This window comes from Otolemur garnettii, unplaced genomic scaffold (assembly GCF_000181295.1).
Source record: "Otolemur garnettii isolate 467f Iridium unplaced genomic scaffold, OtoGar3 scaffold00039, whole genome shotgun sequence".
Taxonomy (NCBI): domain Eukaryota; kingdom Metazoa; phylum Chordata; class Mammalia; order Primates; family Galagidae; genus Otolemur; species Otolemur garnettii.
This window is the reverse complement of record NW_003852434.1, coordinates 13444854-13466730: the sequence shown is the minus strand read 5'-3', so window position 1 is coordinate 13466730 and position 21877 is coordinate 13444854. Positions and strand designations below refer to the sequence as shown.

Sequence of the window (21877 nt, the reverse complement as noted above, 5' to 3'; positions counted from 1 at the left end):
AGAGATTAGGCAGTATATTTTAAGTACTAGATATATAGAAAATAAATTTATTGGAATTCCTAAAAGAGGTAGTATGTTAAGATGGAGAAACCAGAAAGAAAAGATTCACAGAAGAAGTGGGGAGCTGAAATAGACCAAAGGCAGCACAGACACGAGCTTAGTGTATTTGGAAGACAAAGGGTGAAGCTGTTCGGCAGGACAGAAGAATGACACAAAGAAGTGTTAAGAAACACGGGCCTTCTCGATGTGTGTGGTGTGACTGTGAAGTCATTCCGCTGGTTTTCTTGTGTGCCTTATGGAAATGAGACTCGTTAAGAAATAGTCACACCACATGCTACCAACTGATGCTTTGCAGTGCCTGCCCACCACATCCTGAAGACAGATTCCCAATTAAGGAGCTAACTAGCCTGGGAAAGTACTCAATAAACAAGTAATAGCGGTGACTCCTGCTGGGTAGAGGTCCGTCAGAAGGTAGGAGGGGCCCATCCTGGGTTCTGCTCCCGCAGAGGCGAACGGGACATGAAGGGGACAATTCTGTGACGGTGTCTCATCACGATTCAACCAGACTTAGTCACTCTGCTGGCCCCACATTACAGATGACTGACGTTTATCTAAAAATAAGTAGGCATTTTTCCACAGAAGTTTTCCACCATAGGAAGGCAATATTAGAAGTAAAGGTCTCCTGACACAAAAAACATTTGGAATTTTTGTCAAGATACTTCGCCTATTATAGTAGTGTTTGTTATTCACAGTCAGATCCTAGTTGATTATTATTGTCTTAATAGGTGGGAAAGCATAAAGTGTGCAGAGGCTTTAAGGAAAATACTGAGGCTGGGGCGTGGGACTGGTAGCGTAATACAGTCCAAGGTGAGGACTGCAAGCAGGCAGTCACGAGTCAGGTGTGGGCAAACGTCCTTCACTCTCGGCTTCCCAGACCCTCAGGCACCTGCCCCTCTGTCCTTCCCAGGGAAATCTGGTGATAGTTTCTCATTTTTGAAACCATCTTCCAACCTCCAAAACATTCCCAATGTGCAATAACATCACCGGAATTTATAGAAACATAGACGCCTTGGAGGTCATCTGAGCCACCCCCTTCTGTCACCTTAGGAATCCCCCCTGTGCCACTCCCTGTAAGCACCAACTGGACCACTGTGTGTCCAGGCAGGGGGAGCTCACTGAGCCCCAAGGCAGCTGGTTCCATTTTCTCAACACTCCATGTGGAAAGAATTCTTCCCAAGTTATGGCGAGCGCTGCCTTCCTGGGATTTCACTTGATTTGTGCAAGTTGTTCTCTCTGAACCATATGGGGAAACTTTTGTTGAAAGAACTTTTCCAGTATTTGAAATTTGAAATTGGATCTCATAAAGCAAAATGTTTTTTCTATCTGACACCCCAACTTCGATCCTCTCATTCCTCTGTATATGTGTACATGTGTGTGCAGCTGTGTACATGTGTGCACATATGTGTACATGTTTGTGTTCTTGGCTTCTTTAGTCACCACCGATCTCTTGTCACTGCTCTTTCAAGAGAGCCAGTCATGGCTCGGCGCCTGTGGCTCAAGTGGCTAAGGTGCCAGCCACATACACCTAAGGTGGTGACTTCGAATCCAGCCTGAGCCCGCCAAACAACAATGATGGCTGCAACCAAAAAATAGCCAGGCATTGTGGCGGGTGCCTGTAGTCGCAGCTACTTGGGAGGTGGAGACAGGAGACTCGCTTGAGCCCAGGAGTTGGAGGTTGCTGTGAGCTGTGATGCCATGGCATTCTACCCAGAGGGACAGCTTGAGGCTCTGTCTCAAAAAAAAAAAAAAAAGAGAGCCAGTCATTTCCTCATGGCTCACACACCACAAGCCTCCCCCAAGTTTCACCCTTCTCTACACCCACACTGTAGCATTCACTCTGGTTGGCTTTCCCCAATATTCCTTCTAAAGTTCACCGCACTCTTGGCTCCCTTTTTCCTCAGCTCTGCTGGCTCTTTTTCTGACTCCCACACCATAAATGTGGGTGCCACCAACAGTCTACTTCCATCCTTCTAAATTTTTATTATGGCCAAATACATGTAAAATTCATTATCTTAACCATTTCTAAGAATACAATTATGTGGTATAAACGGACATTGGTACTGTTGTACAACTATCGCCACCATCCATCTCCCAAATTCTTTTCCACCTGAAAATCTAAAGTGCTACGTCCATCAAACAGAAACCGCCCCCATCACCCCCTACTCCCGTCCTGGGAAGTCCCATTCTACTTTCCATCCCTGTGATTTTGCCTCAGCCTTCTTTGTCATGGTTTAACTTAGTCTCACAAAATTCCCAGAGACTCAATCTTTGAACAAACGTGTCCTAGAAATTTATCAGAACATTTATCAGCATAGCCAGGAACTATGCTAGATCCTGAAATTATAACCAGCTAAATGCTTCATTTATATTTCCAGCCCTACTTTCTAACCAGGTGATTGTCCAAACTGGATAGATAGTTAGAATCTCCTATGGAGTCTTTTCTTTTTGTAGTAAACTTTTTATGTTGGAACTATTTCATATTTACAGAAAAGTTGCAAAATCTGGAGCGTTTCTGTGACCCCTCACCTCTTGACAGCTCCCTCTGATGTCATCACCTTACATTACCGTGGGATGTTTTTCAAACTAAGAAAACAACATTAGCACATTACTATTGACCAAGTTCAAGAGTTTTCTCTGATTTCCTCAGTTTTTCCCACTGATGTCCTTTTTCTATGTTAAGACCCTTAGTCTCCCCTGGTCCGTGACTTCTCAGTCTGCTTTTCATGGCCCCATTGACAGTTTTGAGGACTGCTGGTCAGGTATTTTATAGAATGTCCTTTGAGGTGGGGTTTATCTGGTGTTTCATAATGATTGGCCTGGGGTTACAGCTCAGGAGTGTCCTGCCCATTACATCCTATGAGGGAACAAACGACGTCTGTATAGCTTTATTGTTGATTTGGTGATGTTGACCTTGATCAGATTTCTCCACTGTAACGTTACTATTTTTCTGCCTTTCATACTCTATTTGTGTGTGTGTGTGTGTGTGTGTGTGTGTGTGTGTTAGAAATATGTAGCATAGCGCCTACCCTCTTAATAAATTTCAAAGCGCACAACGCAATAGTGTTCACTGCAGGAACTATGCCACACGGAGCATCTCTGGGACTTATGCGTCTTGCATAGTTGACACTTTTTAACCATGACAAATACCTCCCATCTCCCACTCCCCCAGCTCCTGTAAACAATCATTCTGCACTCTGTGTCAATAGGTGCAGCAATCCCAGTGCTGGGCTATACACACAGGTATGCATGCATGCACACACACACATGCACATGTACACACACACATGCCGCTCTCAGAGGTATCTGTCCTTCCATATTCATTGCAGGTTATTCACAATTGCCAAGACAGGGACCCAGCTTAAATGTCCATCAGTATACAAATGGATAAAGAAAATGTGCTGTATATATACACTGGAATATATCAGCTTTTACACAGAAGAAATCCTTGTCATTTGCAAACATACTCTATTCTTTGAAAGCAAGTGACAAGTTCAGCCTACATGAAAAGGGGGGAGGAATTAAGCTCTACCTCCAGAGCAGGTAATCTCTGCATAAAATATTTGCAAGTATGCTGTGAGGAAACATGTACTTCTTCTCCTAGAAAGTCTTTATAGGTTTAGATTACTAGGGTCATGTTGAACCAGACTTTAGCAGATCTGGGGAGAAGTACGATAATCAATAATTTTTACAATGCTTGAGAGAACAACCACATCTGGGTCCCACTGCTCTAATTTGAGGTCAACTTTCATATTTCCAAATGCTCATGGGACAGGTCACATCAAAAAATAGCTCCCTTTGAAATCTGGAACCACAAATTCCTTTCTCTCTCAGGTTAGCAGTCCTGGAAATGCTCTAATTCCTCTCTCCCTCCCTCACCTCCCCTGACTGGTCATCACATCCCACCAACACTTGCTCCCTCCCTTCAGTCCCACGTGTCTGGACCAGGGAACAGCAGCTTTCTCCTCAATCGCACCTGATGAGTGTCTTGTTATCTGACCCACCCTGCACACGATGGCCAGTCTTAAACCTGTATCACTCCCTGTTGAAAACACCAGAATCACTGCCCAGGTCCACTGTTAGTCTCCTAAGGAGGCCCTCTGACCTGGGCGAGGGATGAGCTGGTGTCCTCAAGGGCACTGGATGGGGCTTCCATAGAAGAAGGAGTTGGAGGGGGAAGAAATGAAGCACATTTACTTTAGTTGCATGGTCATGAGTCAATTCTCTTGAATTAAATTTTTTGGGAGGTCTCACTCTTTTGCACAGGCTAGAGTGCCATGTCATCAGTCTAGCTCACAGCAACCTCCAACTCCTGGGCCCAAGCAATCCTCCTGCCTCAGCCACACAAGTAGCTAAGACTATAGGCACCTGCCACAATGCCTAATTAATTTTTCCAATTTTGGGTAGTGCCAAGGTCTCACTCTTGCTCAGTCTGGTCTTGAACTCCTGAGCTCAAGAACTCTTGCCTCACCCTCCCAGAGTGCTAGAATTACAGGTGTGAGCTACAGAGTGCTAGAATTACAGGTGTGAGCTACAGAGTGCTAGAATTACAGGTGTGAGCTACCATGCCTGACCCTGACATTAAATCTTAATCATTGAAAGTTTTAATCACTACATTTTTGTCATAAAGTTTTAGTCTTCCTTTCAGGTGCTATTGCTACTCTGAGATGGACCTGGAGCTATCTCCTGATATGAGCTATCCCCAACCTAACAGAGCCCAGCAGCACATAAGGACCAGAGGGAACCAGGAAACAGACCACTCACATACATGGGCCTTCAGCAAAAGCAGGGGCAGCTTGTCACTAAGCTGTAGGGAATTAGGTCAAAAGGAATCTGGATATTTCCAAACCATTTGAAGAAATTCCCCAAGTAGAAGACTGTAAATGTTTTAAAATAAAATAAATTTTATTACTTTAAGATAAAATAATAAAAACACCATGAATTTACCTAAATTACAAAGTCCCCTGGCTCCAATTCCTAGGAAATCCTACAGGGATGGCATTGCACCAGCAATTCAGGATCCTCACTAATCCAATTAATATTTCCCTCAATATCACACAAAATTAACTTTTTGTCCCAGACATTTAGGTCTCCTCACTTTCTGCTACATGAAAAATTGCAACTATTAATTTATCCACCTGATTGTTCTTCTCCTCTGTTTCCTCATTACTTCATTAGTGAGTTCTCTTCCAGTCACTCCAGATAACAAATCCTCTTTCTCTGAGACCTTATTTAATTTGTGCTATGTAATTTGAACTTTGTTAAGAAGCGAAACATTTTTCATTTGTGATAAAACGTTCTTATCCTGTATTATAAACTCTCTGTAGAAGGAGAATGATTTACAGTTGACTTCTCTCACAATGTCCAACATCACTTTAAACACTTTAAAATAGTATTAGACGCAGTTTAAAATAGTAACATTTAAGATCATGAAAGTGTTTAGGTCTGTCTTTCTTATTACATCCTTTAAAAATAACAGTAGTATTTTGCATCAACCCATCCAGTGCCATACCTTCAGCAAGAGAGTAAAGCTTTGGGGTAAGTTACTGTTTTGCTGCAGTCAGCCTCCACAGCAAACCCACCTCAACTCCTATAGCAGCCATCAAAAGTGTATTTTTCTGTCTAATGCTAAACAACTTGGCTATTCATCACTAATGGAAAACATGCATTTTTTAAAGATTTCTAATCAAACAAGAGAGAAAATTGGCACCTCACTGAGTTCAAGGACTTTTTTTATTATTTTTTAAAATTAGTATTATTATTTAGAGGCAAGGTTTGGCCTTGTCACCCAGGTTGGAGGACAGTGGCATGACCATAGCTCGCAGCAACCTTGACTTCCTGGGCTCAAGCGATCCTCCCAGCTAGGCCTCCCAAATTCGGGAATTCGGGGCCTGAGTCACCACACCAGTGTCAAGGGTATCTTCAATGAGCCAGTGGAGGGGACCCTCAGTCCGGGTCCCTTCCTTCCCCAGCAGAAGCACTTACTTTAAAAAGCTATATTGTGACCGAAGAAATCTGCCCTTGAGCCAAGTATGTGAGAGGCGTGTAGCACTCCAAATCCTCAGTACAGAACACAAGAAACAGAAGGAGGGATCTTATTACTAGAAAATCAGGGGTCCTTTGTGAGAGAATCTCTAGCACTGCCAGCAGCAAGTCCCTAAAACACGAGATGAAGAAACGTGTCCTTCTCCAGCATCTAAACTGTGGGCTGGTGTGTTGCCAACAAGGAACAGGAATGTTTTCTTTACTGATTCTGCCATCTTTTCAGGGGCTAGGCATTTTCACTGACAGCCGCTTACCTTCATTCATTCATTTAACTAATATGTTTTGAGTTCCTCATATGTGCCAGGTGCTCTTCATGCAACTCCTCAGAAGTGCAACTGAGAAAATTAATAAATCCATAGTTCTGCAGAGAGGGAAATGTTTTATTGGTGCCCCATCCTGTTATACAACTGACCCAGCACTATGAAGCAGAAAGGCTTACTATGAACACTGTTACACCTGCCATCGGGGCTTTGTGGTGAGCGCCTTGAGGTTACAGGTTGGGTAAATGATACACTACATATCCTCAGAAAAAATGCAAAGAATGAATGAAAGCATTCCATGCCTGCCTGCCCTCCTGATAGTCAGAGTAGGCGATGGCTTCATTGATGAGGATTAAGATTAAGTACCTCATCTCTCTCCAACCTTCTAAAAGAATCTCATTATTTCTTTAAATTCTAGCAATTAGAGGATCATTTGAACTACCAAAACTCCTTTCTTTTTAAAGGTACAAATACACTTGGGAATGCTAGCTGTCCTTAGCCATATAAAGCATACCCATTTTTTTTTTTTTTTTGAGACAGAGCCTCAAGCTATTCCCCTGAGTAGAATGCCCTGGCATCACGGCTCACAGCACCCTCCAACTCCTGGGCTCAAGTGAGTCTCCTGCCTCCACCTCCCAAGTAGCTGGGACCACAGGCACCCGCCACAACGCCTGGCTATTTTTTGATTGCAGCCGTCATTGTTGTTTGGCGGGCCCAGGCTGGATTCAAACCCGCCACCTTAGGTGTATGTGGCTGGTGCCTTAGCCACTTCAGCCACAGGCGCCGAGCCAGCATACCCATTTTACTGAGATGGCTTTCCTTCTAAGTTTGACTTGACGGCATTTCTGACCAACTGATGGCTCCTTTGTGGACCCGGTATCGGTTGGGGTCTGTCATAATTTACATTATGTAATAGTAAATGAAACACAAAAGCAGGCCTGGGCAGGGTGGAGAGTACAATGTTTGGCGCCCCAGAGTTTGAGTCCCAGCCGCATGCTACATGTAAGGGAGTTACTGAATCTCTCCCAGTGTCCGTCTCCTCCACATCTGTAAATCTGGGTCATTAATAACAGCATTTCCTCCTGGAGATGTGATTAGTGTTAAAGAAAAGTCAGCCTTTCTCTACCTACTCCCCTGGAAGACGATGTATTCTTAATGTCCGACAGCATTCATTGGACCGAATGCGAACTTCTTCCTTCTGCATCTAGAAAAGAACCAGCTTTGTATCCTTATTGGGACAATTGAGAAAAGAGTCACTAAAATACAGGTCATTTGTTTAAAACTCTTGTGAAACACTAGCTGAGAAAGCCTTCAAGGATCACCAGTGCCCGGGATGTGGTGAACATTAAACAAAGGGTCGTTATTGTTATACAGAGGACAATGGTAGCCGGAAGAACTGAAAGGCCCAGGAGATAAGTCACTGCGTGATGAGTGAATCACATATTCACACGACCACAGTTGCTCCACAACTTGGCTGTGCGTTAAGTTCTCCATATAAATAAGCAAAGTTGTGGTGCAAAGGATGCTGGACACTCGTGAGATACTCTGCTCTTGTCACAGTGTAGGGGACTTAAAAACACTCCTACAACCTTGACTCTGGAACCCAAGCTGTGTACCCCCAAAATATTCTGAAATAAAGGGGAAAGTAATACTGTAGTGGGAATGATTACTCTTTTAACATAACTCCAAATCAGTGGCCATCACTGTGAAATTATTTATAGTTTCTATTGCTTAGTAATAAGATTGATTATTTGATGTTACCTTTCTTATTATGTAAGGAGGTTACAAAATCAAAAGAGTAAACAAAATTCCAGAAATAGTATCCTTCCAAGGATAAAGATTAGGTATAATGTACAACTCATTTTTTAAATATTTTAAGTTCTATTACTAGTTATAAATGGTTTTCAAGTTAAATATTAAGTTAATGCTCTATTGACTGTAAGAAGTTAGTCCAATATTCTTATTTGGACTATGCTACATTATAAATGCAAAGAAAACAATATTAAACCGGAAATTTAAATTTAAAAAACAAAAAAGAGTATTTTTAATTTGTATGAAGGCATGATAGTATTAAACGCGTGAGATCAGACAGCAGCTGACTTGTGAACCTTAGAGGCATAAATCAAAGCCTGTGTTCCCCCCGTAGATCCTCCTGCATTTTGTCCCCATCTGAGGAATAAATAGCCTAAGTTGGAAGGTGGCTTGTGTCATGCAGATGTATTCAAGCACAGTCATCAATTACATTACTACATTGCTCATAACAGATACTCAATAAATATCTGTTGAGTGAATGCATGATTAAAAATGCACTAGAGACATTACCTCACTCCCACCCTATAAGCCCTTACAGACGAAGAGAAGGCCATTGCTATACAAAGATGTAATAAGGAAACCAAATGTATTTTCTGATAATGTGATGTCTACTTATAAACTTTAATATAAGGTTATCACCGACAGTTCTATCTTGCAAGTATATTGTGCCCTGTCCTGGGAAGGTAATCACTCGTCATTGTTTAAGCGGGACATGTTGTGATAGAAGTTCAGATTATCCAACATAAACATTAACTTTTGGAACATAATTATCAGGAAGTCAGAAACTGCCCTCCCCGAAGTTAGCACCATGTAAGAGTCATCGGAACCAGGCTGAAGTCTTGCCCTTGAAGGCGGGCAAGTGCAAATCGGCTCAGAGTGAGGTCACTGCAGGGTGTGCCCTTCTTTTGGAAAGAGAGAAGTTATTATGGCTTCTTCACCTCTTAAAGGATCATAACCAGATACAAACCAAAGCTCCATCCCTTTACCCATAAGGCTCCGAAGCGGGAATTGTTCTAATGGGATTTTTCTCTCATACACAATAACAAAGCTGAAAAGATAGTATTCAACCATCTCTTCTTCTGTAGTTCCCTTGCAATCCCTGGGATTACATGCCTAGTAACTGGAGTTGTTAACAAATAAGAGAATACAGTTGAGAGATGTTAGCTCTTTGTGGAAAATGTCATTTTCAGAAAAACAGGATTAAATGGATCAATATTGTTGCAGACTCTATAAGACTAACTCGATGTGTATGAAGAACATCAATAATGCATAAATGTATAACTTAGATTTATCTTAAATGCATATGTATTATACAAATTTAGTCTTCTTATGGTCTACCTCCTTTTCTCATCTCCAGCACCACTTCTCTTTGCAAAATTTCCCAAAGGGAGTGCACAGTTTGCATAGATTAGAGTGAAGATCACCCCGTGCAGATCCATCGACTGAACGCCAGATGTGTGTAAGGGGCAGACAGTCCAGGAAAGCCATTCCGAATTTAAATCCCATGCTGTTTTGTGTACTTGCAGAAAGAATTTGCCAGTGAAAACTGTACCATCATCCAGTAAAACCCCATCGTTTTTACAAATGAGAGAAACAGGCCCAGAAAATTACAACTTACAGACACCTCAGAGTGAGAGCTAGAGCAAGGGCTTGCGTCTGCTCAGGGCCACTGTCCCGGGCGCTGCACATCTCTCTCTCTCTCACACCCCCACACCCCCACATGCACACACCCAGTGAACCGTGCCTCATAGTGCTCATAGTCTGTCCAAAAAGTAAATAAGACAACACGTGACAAATTAGGAATGGGACTTGGAAGTGTGAATGACAGAAAGAGGACCACTTAATGGAAACAGTGACACCCACAAATTATACCCTTTGCTATTTTGCAAGAAGTAGAGCTGTCAACGCAGCTAGAGACTGAACTCAACTTCCCACCCAAACCAACCGTTCAGGAAGATGGCTGTATATTCAGGTTATCCTGCATGTACAACAGCACCGAGTCTTGTTTGATTTTCATTTCTATCTTTTAACAATTTATGAGAAAAGAATGTCACTCTGTGACAATAAAGGGGGGAGTCTTCATTAAGGTGGAATAATCATTTCTACTCTGACATTTTCGCTGGAATGTCACCCTGATTTAGGCTCCAATTCACTTGTTCCTGGATTACATGTATGAGACAACCTCAGCCCCCCTCCCTGCCCACCTGCACCCCATGCCAGATTCACAGCCTGTAAACCACTATTGCCTCATGTTACACCCTTACTCAAGCCCTGTGATGGTGCTTGTGTAACTGTGTATTCATTCAGGTCCAAATGTGTCAATCTGGCTTTTTTTTTTTTTTTTAATTTTTGGCTCTTGATAATCTGTGAGCCTCTCGGACATTCTACTTCCCGGCAGGCTAACTGCATGTCTTCCCAGTAGAGTGTCCCATCCTCATTCCCATCACCAACCCTGTACTAACTGCTTTTTAACTTGTCTCTGATCTCCTTTTCTTCTCTACTATTTCAAATCCTACCCTCGCCTCAAGGCACCCAGGCATGGCCTCCAGAAAGCCTCTCTCTGCCACTCCACCCTCCACTGTGGAGCCCTCCCTTCTCTGGGTTCATGAATTTTTCTCTGCAGCGTGTCCTAAGTTGCCATATGTTGGGGGAGGAACAGGAAATTGTAGCTAAATGTACCTTTATTTACAAAATATCCATTACAAGATTTTACAAAATATTTTCTACATGTTGGTCACCTGTCTGTAATTTTTTTTTTTTTTGAGACAGAGCCTCAAGCTATCACCCTGAGTGCTGTGGCATCACAGCTCACAGCAACCTGGGCTCAAGTGATTCTCCTGCCTCTGCCTCCCGAGTAGCTTGGAGTACAGGTGCCCGCGGTAACACCCAGCTACTTTTTGGTTGCAGCCATCCTTGTTGTTTGGCCGGCCCAGGCTGAATTCTAACCTGCCAACTCAGGCATATGTGGCTGCCGCCTTAGCTGCTTGAGCCACAGGTGCCAAGTCCACCTGTCTGTAATATTTTATAATGAGTATTTTGTAAACAAAGATACATTTAGCTACAATTTCCCACTTTCCCTGTTTGGCAACTTTTGGGACACCCCATAATTGTTTTGTATTGTTGGCCTCACATTCCCAAATTAAACATAAATTTGGGAGGGGCAATAATTATGTCTCAGGAATCTCTTGAGTCCTCTTGACACCCCACTTCTACACACTTCTGCATCTTGCCCAGCGTGGCAGGTTCTCAGTGAGGACCTTGACGGTGGAACAGACCAGACAAGGTGGAGGGAGAAGCTGCCAGCTACATCCAAGTGATGCTGGCAAAGTGTTGGTGGCCTTTCCTGACCTCCTGAGTCCCAGCCTCACTGCTCCTCTTCATGGCCACATCACTCTGCCACTAAACTGGTGCTGACTTCTTCCTCTGTGGGGTTTGTTGAATTAATCCCTTTTCTTTATTCTTGGTCCTAAATCTGATCCACCTCCAACCAAGTTCACAGCACCTTTTTAGCCACCTGTCTTACTCCAAGGACATAGCCAAATGAGAGTTTTAGATTTTACCTCCTTTTCTTCCACAAATTTCCATTCTTTCTACCTGTGATGCCCCCTTCCCAGGCTTGAAGATGCAAGTGCTGCCCTGCTGACAGGTGGCTGTGGAGCCGCCTCCTCCCACACTCAATGCCCCCAGTCCAGATGTGGCTACACCCCGGTGAAGACTAGAAAATGTCACTGGGGTCCTCTCCCTCCCGCCTCCCGGAGGTGCACCTCTGGGTGGCGTTTCCCATGCAGGAGCCTTCTTGCTCCCTGGCAGCCTGCCCCGCTGGAGCCCTGCGTCCAGGGACATCTGAAGTCCCGGCTCTAGGGTGTGAGCACCGCCTGCCTACCCGCCCTCCCTCATGCCAGGTGGGCACAGCCAGTGGGCCTAAACTAACCGCCCAGGATTTAACCTGTGAAATAAAGAAATGTTCTACCTTCCGCATTTTTATCTTAAAATAGAAAATAACAAATCCCTAGTAAAGCGTTTCTATTTTACAGGCACAGTGAGGTCGATAAAAGACGTCGTTCCCCTTCCTTAGCTTCCCTGTCAGCAACAGGAGCTTCAGCTCTCAGAAGCGAATCTTTTCTAATCTTTTCTCCTCCGGCTTCTCTCACCTGCCCCAGCAAAAACACGGGCGGGACAGTCCATGCCCAGCGCTGTCCCTTCAGCCGTCGTCCCCCACCTGTAAGCGAATTGCTGTCCAACTTCTCCTCACTCGCTGCCAGCATCTTAAGTCAAGTTGTTCCCTTTCCCCAGCCTCCCTCGGGGTCTGCAGCCCGCATGGGCTCCTCGCCTGCGGGCACAGTGTGGCCGCCAGGACGCGCCACCCCCGCCGGCCACCTGCGCGCAGCAGCCGCGTCCCTTCCGCCCTGGGGCCTGGCCTCCACGCAGGGACAGCCTTCAGCAGGTGCAGCCTGGGGGCCCAGTGCCGGATCCTTCACCTGGCTCTCTCCCAGGGGTCAAAGCTCTCCGTCCGACCCGCACCTGCCAGCTCCAGCGCTCCCCTGAGTCCAGATGGCAGCGCCGTTCAGGGTTCGCCTTCCCCGCCACCCCAGCCCCAAACTCGCCTCCCGAGTCTCCGGAGCCCAGCACGGCCACTTACCCAGGGCAAGGGCCAGGAGCAGCGGCAGGGAGCTGGCGCCGCTGCCCGGGGCGTCGGGGTCCATCCACCCCGCTGCGGGGGCCGCGCAGCCCCGGGCCGAGTCTCGGTCCTCAGCTTCGCCCCCTTCCCGGCCCGGGCGCCCGAGCGGGTGCCTGGAAACTAAGCCGGTAGGAAGCGAAACTACTCCCAGGCTGGCACCCTGGCGACAGGGCAGGGAAGCAGCCGGCGGCGGGCTCCGCGAGCGTCGCGGGAGGGAACCCCTATTTATCCCCGCTCCTCCGCACACCCCGCAGGGGCACAGCACTTGGCGCGGTGGCCTCTCCAGCCCCACCCAAATCGCCCCACACCCACGCCCACACCCAAGGACACATTCGGGGTGCCCTAGGCCTGACGACTCACCCGCTCCCCCTGCTGGGTCGCACCTGCCGGTTCACGTCCCTCCCCGGGGAGTGAGAAGGTGGGAGGGAGACCCGGAGGGCGGCTTGGGAGGCCCCGCGTGGACAGAGCGCCGGTGTGCCCCACAGGCCCAGAGCAGGGCTAGACGCTGGGAATCACCAGTGGCAAATCGGAGGCCCCTCCATGTCCTGAAATTCCAGCTCCCCTCATTCCTAGTCCTGGGGACAGCAGAGCCACCATTCGCTGTGGTTAACCTCTGTTGTTTGACAATTGACTGACTCTGTCTCTGTGACAGTGGCAGGCACTGCCGAAGCAATTGTTGTATTTAAAGGTCTTAAAGTCACGTCTTAGTTTGCCGCGGGCCTTGCCTTCTAATTACACGTGGAGCCTCTGGAGCAGGGGTCCTCAAACTTTTAAACAGCGGGCCAGTTCACTGTCCCTCAGACCGTTGGAGGGCCGGACTGCGGACCCTGGGACCAGTCGGCTGCTAAGCAGGACAGGCAGCAGCGACAAAAACACCCGGCGGGCCAGATAAATGTCCTAGCCGGCCACATGTGGCCGGAGGGCCATAGTTTGAGGACGCCTGCTCTGCGCGCGGGGATCTGTTCTAGAAGTTTCATTTCTATTTCCATCGATCCACTACTCACTTATGGTTTGTATTTTCATCTATTGGGTTCATTTATTTGCTATTCTCGGTATTGTAGCTGGATCTATAAAAATAAAGGGGGTGGCTTGGGCTGTGGCTTGCCGAGGCCAAGCTCTGGGTCATCGCACCTCCTCTTCATGGAGAGGTCCAATCCGGCAGTTGTGCACCAAGCGGTTTCCGGAACAAAAGACATCCTCACAGCTTTCAAAGAAAGAAAGCAGCATCCAGTTTTACCTTATGTGATTAACATATTTTCCTCCAAAATAAAGAGTACATGTCTGTTTTCCTGCGGACCTATATTCCTCTTAGAAGATTAAAATGCGTAATTATGCCCGTTCAAGACAGGAGTTGTGTATCTCTAGCATCCCAAAGGCCAGTACATGCGGTTCAAGGGTCTGCCCCTTCCCCCTCCTCCCATTGCTTAAATTAAACAAATTTCTTCCAAAAGTGACATTTCATTTCAGAACCAATTCAAATTATTTTAGTGCCCCAGGCAACTGATACATCCAGAGGAATAAGACCCAGCTCATAATCTTCGGAATCCCATTCTGGCCCATGTGACAGCTCACAAAACTCTGGAAGAGAAGGCAGCTGTGAGGTTTAGAGAACCCAAGGAGGAGGGACAGAGGCGACTGTGCCCCGCGTGGAAAGAGCTGGAGGGTTTCCGCTCGGTCTCCTTCCCTCCCCAAACTCCCGCCTTCCTCCGGTTCCCCTGACTCTCTCCTCTCCCAGTCCCAGAGCCCTAAGTTAAGCACCTCTCATTCTGAGATGACCCCTACCTCCCCAACAGCTGTCCTGGTAACCCCAAAAGAATGTGGCCGTTTTGTTGCCTTTTTCCATAAATACTAATAAAAAAACAAAGCATATCCAAACAAAAAATACTCTCTTTTGAATATTGTAAAATGCCAGGACTTGCTGTGAGTATTGGTCATTCATGCCACTCAGTATAAATTAACTTTTTCAGGTCACTAGAGTACAAAATAGTGTCATTTAATATACTAAATAGGGCAGATAAATTAGTAACCTTCCCAGAGGACGTCAATTAGTGCCCCAAATAAAATAAATACTCCCAAGAATATTCCTTCCAAATTTCCTGGCACCAGAGACCCAACCCCATCAGGGTTAGGAGAATTTCCCGTCCTTTCTTCCTTCCTTTCTTCGTTTCTCCGTTTCTTTCTTTCTCTCTCCTTCCTTCTTTCCTTCCCTTCCTTTCCTATTCTCCTTCCTCTTCCTTCTCTTCCTTCTTCCCCTCCTCTTTCTCCTTCTCCCTGCTCTTTCCAGTTTTGCTTTTTGGGAAAGGTAAATTTGGAATCTAACCATTAAGTCTAGAATGGAAAAAGGTAAGAATTATCTTTCTGGGTTCTCATAATTGATGAAAGTTATATTAGAGTCACAAGGTAGCACTAGTATCAAGGAATTACTTCAGTGGTGTCTGTCGGGTGCCAGATTGAGGCAGGTGTAACCAGTCCTCCCCAGTCTGGTATGAAGCTTCGGTAGATTCCTTCCAAGGGCCTTTAAGCATCAGCCTCTTTCTCTTCCCACACAGAGCAGCCTCCAGCAGGGACATTCCTCCTCCTCCAGACAGGACAAAACAAACTTATAGTTATTTGTGGGAACAGCACACACACAGACACACACGTGGTGATGGAAAGGCAACTTTTAGATGGCACTCATTCTAGGTCAGAGCGTCTTCTCTGATGTGACTTTAAGCCATTCAATAGTATAAGAAGATGTCCTGGTGGCATTATTATTAAATAATTAATATGTGAGTGAGATAAAATGATGAAAGACTTTTAAAAATTTATAATGTCTTATAGTAATGATAAATGCACACATTGTTGATTATTAAAGATTAATAATTTATTGTATGGTATATAAAGGGAACTTTCAAGTATTCCATTTGCACTCTTGAATTAGTCTCTAAGGAAATAACAGTGAAAAATCACTGCTCAAAAGCTGCATTCAGGTAATCTTGTTTACAATCGAACTTTCCGAGGAGAAGGTTATTGTTACTTCTTCTCTTTCTTGACTACTTTATTGTCCCTTCCTCTTCAGTCTTTAGGAGAATCTATTTTTTATAGGTGTGCCCAAGTCTGTTTGACTTGTTACCTTTTTTAAATGGCAGCTTACGATAAACTGAATAAATCTCAAACATAATCATTTCTATCTTTCTTTTTACAGACTTCAAAAAGAAACTTCTGGTTTAAAAAATCTGGGCTTTGTTGCTGGTCTTCACTGTAGGCTAAGTTGACAAACACCCACATGGCATAATGTTAACTCTGCAGTCAGACGAGCCACTGAACATCCCTCGTTCATACGCTGTGGCTTCACCTTCTCCTACTCGGTCCCAGACCCCTGTCGGGGCAGATGCTCCTCTGGGTGGGGCAACAGAGCTGGAATGTTATGCACAACTGGTTTTCAGCATCTGTGCAGTTTGTTCAAATTGGAGCTACGTCACCACGTGACTGAATCACAATGTACTTAATTCTCCGAGCCTCAGTTTCCTCTCCGGTAAAATGGGACGCTAGTGATTTCACAGTTTTTGTGATTCACAATGAAGGAAAATATCTAATATATCAGGAAATATCCCACAAATCATAGTTGTTATATTAGGATTAATTTTCACAGGATATACAGGAAGAACCTACGGGAACTGGCTTCCTCACTAGCAGTCGAGATGGAGGGAAGGAAATAGCACAGAGCAGGGCTAGTTGTTCAAAGTCTAGAGGGTCTAAATGCATTTGTCTTTAAAGCCAAAGAAATGAACGTTCAATGAGCTTACGGGCAAGCAGAAGGTAAATCCTCGAGGCTTTACATGGGTGTTGCCTCCTCTTACTCCAACTTCCTAGGAAGAGAAACAGCGAAAGGGAAGAGTAAGTAGGAGGCAGAGAAGTAGGAGAGAGGAGATGATTGAACCCGAGAAAGTTCCTCACAGACACCGTCCACAGAGCCAGAACAGCATCGAAGGAACTGGAGGGCAGTGAGGAAGGTGAGATTTGCCTTGTGTCCTGCTCATTTCTCACTTTCCCTCGTTTTAAGTGATGACATCAATATTTGCTGTTAACCTTGACAGAAAGTAATGACCGTTATGATTCCCCCAAACAACTCATTTATGTCTTAGCCTAACAATCCTTGGAATCTAGGCTTTTTCTAGAGATAATCGTATGTGTCATTTAATGATACTTTTAAATTGCTTTCACAATTCTCATCGTATCATTTTTTCTCAAATATTTCTTTAGTCTTGAGATATATGCCTAACATCTGTCTATAAATACAATATTTTAAAAATGCTAAAACTGATGCAAAATGTTCAGAAATGGTAGCATGAAATATGATGTGTGTGTTATGCCTGGTGTTACTGTGAATATTCTGGTGTTATTGTCTTCTATTATTATGATTTTTGTCCCTGTTTGTGACTATCAGAGGTCTTTAATAATTTCATCATTAGCATCACCACCTAATGGTCTACATGAGGAGTTAATTTTGGAACTCAAGAAGAATAATACCCAAATGCAAATGTGTCCACATCATGCATGATGAAGCCAGCATCCCTTTCTAAATTGGCTATGTTTAGGTTTGGGGAAGATAAGGAAAAGTAATTTCTACTTAACTTAGCAATAATTATCTACATTTATACAGTACTTTCCCATATATTAACCAACCAGTGCTAAAATAACTGCTAAGAGAGGAGGCAGTGTTGTTATTCCCCTTTGAACAATAGGAAATAGAGTTGTCTATGCTCCAGTATGGTCCAAGTCTCAGAGTAACTCCTAGAACCCAAGGATATCAAGGTTTAATGAAGTGAGTATCTTAGTTTTCTCAGGCTGCTATAACAAAGTACCATAAACTGGAAGGCTTAAACGACAAAAATTTCTTTTCTCATAGTTGTGGAGGCTGGTGAATCCAAGGTCAACTTGATCCACTTCTCAGGGAGGTCTGTCTTGCTGGATGCACAGAGCTCCCTTCTCAGGTGTTTTCATATGGCCTTTGTCTTAATACGTGTGTGTGTGTGTGTGTGTGTGTGTGTGTGTGGAGAGAGAGAGAGAGCTTCCTTTCAGAAAGAGATTGCTCTCTTCTTAAAAGGCCACTAATCCTATTACATTTGGACCGCACCCTTATAAACTCATTTAATTAGCCCATGTGTTACAATTAACGACCAATATTAGTGCATGCCTGTTAACTAAAATCCATATTTTAAATTAAAATTTTAAATTTTCTTAATTTCTGTCTAATGTCCTTTTTCTGTTCCAGTACCTAATCCAGGATACATTATACTCAGTTCTCATTTGTCCTTAGGAGGCTTTCAGCTGTGACAGTTTCTCAGATTTGTTTTTGATAACCTTGACAGTTGAAGAATACACATCAAGTATTTTACAGAAAGTTCTTCAACTGGATTTTTTCTTAAGTTTTTCTCATGGTGAAACAGGATTTTTGGTTTAGGGGAGGAAGACCACACTGGTAAAGTATAATTTCCATTAACTATGTCACAGTGGGTTGTCACCCGGCTGAGGCATTTTGTCAGGTTATTCCACTGTAAGTTACGCTCTACCTCCCCGCCCCCACCCCCAGGCTGTATTCAGGAGGGAGTTGCTGTGTCTAGCCCACACTGAAGGGATGGAAGACTGTGATCCTCTTTCTGAGAAAGCAGCATCAGCACAACTCCTTTGAAATTTTTCTGCAAAGGAGATTTGTCAGTTCTCTCTCATTTATATATTTATTCAGTCATTTATTTGTATCAGTATGAACTCATGGATTTGTGCTACATTTGGGATATAATCCAAGGCAATTTGGATCTCTGTTATCAGCTCCGCACACACTTTCTAATGAAGCACAAGCCCCTTCTGGTTAGCTCTTTAATGGAGTCATGTATGGACTACATTGGGCTACATGGGAGGAAAAATTCAACTGCATTTGTATTTGTTAAAGTAAGCTAAGAAATAGTTACAAATGGATCTCCGAATTCAGTGGCTCAGAGAACAAGTCTGTTGTTTTTTTATGTAACCCTCTAGAGGAGGGATGTCAGAAGCTGAGAGTCATTTCAGGACTCAGGATTACAGAGTATAGACTGTCCTCACATGTGTCTCCCAGGTGAATGAACTTTTTTACAAAAATAGAGGCCAGGCATGGTGGCTCATGCCTGTAATCCCAGCTCTGTGGTAGGCTGAGGAGGGAGAATTGCTTGAGCTCAGGAGTTCAAGACTTGCCTGAGCAAAAGTGAGACCCCCCAACTCATAAAAAAATGAAAAACCCAGACAGGCACTGCTGTGAGTACCTGTAATCCCAGCGGCTTCCCAAGGCTGAGGTAGCAAGATGCCCATAGCCTGAGTCTGAGGCCATAGTGAGCTATGATGCCATTACACTCTGCTCAGGGCTTAGCGTGGGACTCTGTCTCAATAGCAGAAAGAAAAATGGAGATGTGGCTGGGCATGGTGTCTCACACCTGTAATCTCAGCACTCTGGGAGGCCAAGGCAGGAGGATCATGTGAGCTCAGGAGTTCAAGACCAGCCTGTGCAAGAGTGAGGCCTTGTCTCTACTAAAAATAGAAAAACTAGCAAGATGTCATGGCAGGCACCTATAATCCAGTTGCAGAGAGGCTAAGGTAAGAGGGTCTCTTGAGAACAAGACTTTGAGGTTGCTGTAAGGTATGATGACACCATGGTGCTCTACCCAGGGTGACAGAGTGAGACTCTGTCTCAAAAACAAATAAATAAATAAGTAAATCATGTGATAAAAAAATAATTGGCAGGATCTTTTAGACAATAACATCTTAGATCTGCTAATGCCATAATTAAGAAAAGCAAGTTTAAAAGTTAAGGGGAACAGCATAGGTAGTCTTAAACTTTAAATCTCAAGGAAAGACATAACTTTGGTTCAAACATTTAGCACTGTTCTCTGCCAGCTGTGTGATCTTGGGCAAGTTGCTTAACTTTTCCAAATCCAGACTTTCACATTCCTAAATTGAAAACTATAGCGGAATCTTCTCATAGGGTTCCTTTAATGTTTAAATGGAGGTTTAAAGGCTACCATCCTGGTGTCTGACAGTAAGTGTTTGCTTTCGACCACTGTGATAATATCACAGTCACCTCAAAGTTATCCCAAGATGTGATGCGATTGAAGCAATCATTAGAACAAGGTGTTGGAAAGAAGCAGGCTTGACTTCTTAGAGGAAGAGGTAGCCATTTATACCTCTGTGAGGCTCTTGGGTCCTAAAAGCAGACATTACGAGGTATTATGGAAAGTCTCAGGGTTAAGAGAAATGAAAACGAGCAGATAGAGAAATAGAAGTTACATTAATATGGGAATATGTTGCAAAATTGTTGGCCAGAGGGAGAATGATTTCCTAACCCATATAATGGCAAAATTGTTGAAATAAAAAGGATTTTTCACCCTGCTCCTGCCCACATATTCCAGCTTATCAAACATATTAAACATCTACTTTGTACCAAGCATGATGTTAGGAAGTCCTGGTCTCACCCAGATGGACACGTCACACGGGAAGCACTCAGCCTGCAGGGTCTTTCACCCAGCTACGGAGCCCCATAGTCTGGACAAAGCAAATGCTTCTGCCACCCTAGCTGTTCCACAGGCTGTCCTCACAGGAAGGGGAAGAATTTCTTCAGTTCAGGGTACATGAGTGCCTCCTTCCTCTGCTAGAATAACAATAATTAACACTGACTGTGTATCAGGCACTGTTCTGAACACTTAAATTGTTTAAGTCCTCCCCAAAAGTATTGTGAACTATACACTATGATTCTCCTCAGTTCAAAGCTGAGGAAACTAAAACACAGAAGTTGAACGACCTGCCCAAGACTGTGTGGCTAGTACGCGGCAGAGCCATGTGACATGTCCCAGAGAGGCTCAAGTTCTGGGCTCTGAACCTGTTCGCCAAATCCAGCAAGCTAGGGCAAGTCATTGACTCTGACCTCGAGTCACTCAATAGTAGTGGGGAGCAAGGTCAGGCCTCTCCCCACCGCTGGAAGTCCCACTTGGGAGCAACAGTGTACCTAATCGGTTCTTCACCAGCCATCCTGAAAAATCGCTCTCTCTTCAAAATATAGAGAAAAAGATAAGGGAATTACTGCTTTGAATGTAATGTTAACTCACAGAAGGAATTGGTTGTAAAGTTAAAACAAAAGAAAGTATAAGAGAAAAATGACTGTGCAACCCCAGGATTAATTGCGGTCACTCCGGGAGGACTAGAGTCTACTCTGTTGCCTGGACAGCAGGAAGACAGACTTTGCAGTCAGAGGAAAAGAGGCATGTTCAGGTGACAGGCCCCTGCAGGTGACAGGCCCCTGCAGCTGACATGGGTGACTGTTCCAAGAGAGTTAAAAGGAATTATCTAGTGGTTAACAACTTCAGTTAGGAATTATCGAGAACCTGGGAGACAAAGTCACAGGTTCACATGCAGATAAGAGTGTCTGTGGCAGGTGGGCTAAGAGAGCGGCAGAGGGCTGAGATGGGCGCCAGTGATTTGAGCCACAGAAAAGTTGCCCTTATTACGTTCATCACAAATATATCAAAAGGGCCTTGGCCAACTGCTTTGTGCCGATGCTGCGGCACAGGGGATGCACACACATGTTTTTAAAATTTGAGTCATGCTATGATTTCATATTTCCCATTGAGAAGAACAAAAAGGGCAGAAAAAGCCTCTAAAAGAGGTATAAAAATCCAAGATGAGTGTAGAGATTTTAAGAACCTTCCCAGCTCCTTTGATGAATTCGAGCATTTTGAGTTATATGAATTATTTTCCAAGACACACTGGGCCGTGAAGGGTCAGGAGGAGGTGAAGGGAAGCTCTTAGTAATCTATGTGAAGTCAGCTCCAAAAAACTGAAGATAGGAGGTATGTTTTTGGTGATCCTCAAAGGGAAGAACATGTATTTTACAAATGGCGGGTTGATAAACTTAACCAGATCAGGGAGGGCTCTTCTTTCACAAGTAACAGATCTCTGAGTTGTTCTGGCTTAAGCAGGGAGGACAGGAGCTGTGGGCAGGGAAGGGAAGTGGCTTGCATGATAT

General features: G+C 44.4%; 1 protein-coding gene across 1 annotated transcript in view; it reads right to left on the bottom strand.

The window, feature by feature from the left end:
* The window catches only part of BTC (betacellulin), a 46374-nt gene extending 33444 nt beyond the window's left edge, over positions 1–12930 (bottom strand). The window contains exon 1 of the mRNA XM_012805318.2: positions 12814–12930. Coding sequence (XP_012660772.1) covers positions 12814–12877 — 64 coding nt within the window. The 5' untranslated portion in view covers positions 12878–12930. The remainder of the gene's footprint in view (positions 1–12813) is intronic.
* Positions 12931–21877: the final 8947 nt, after the last annotated feature.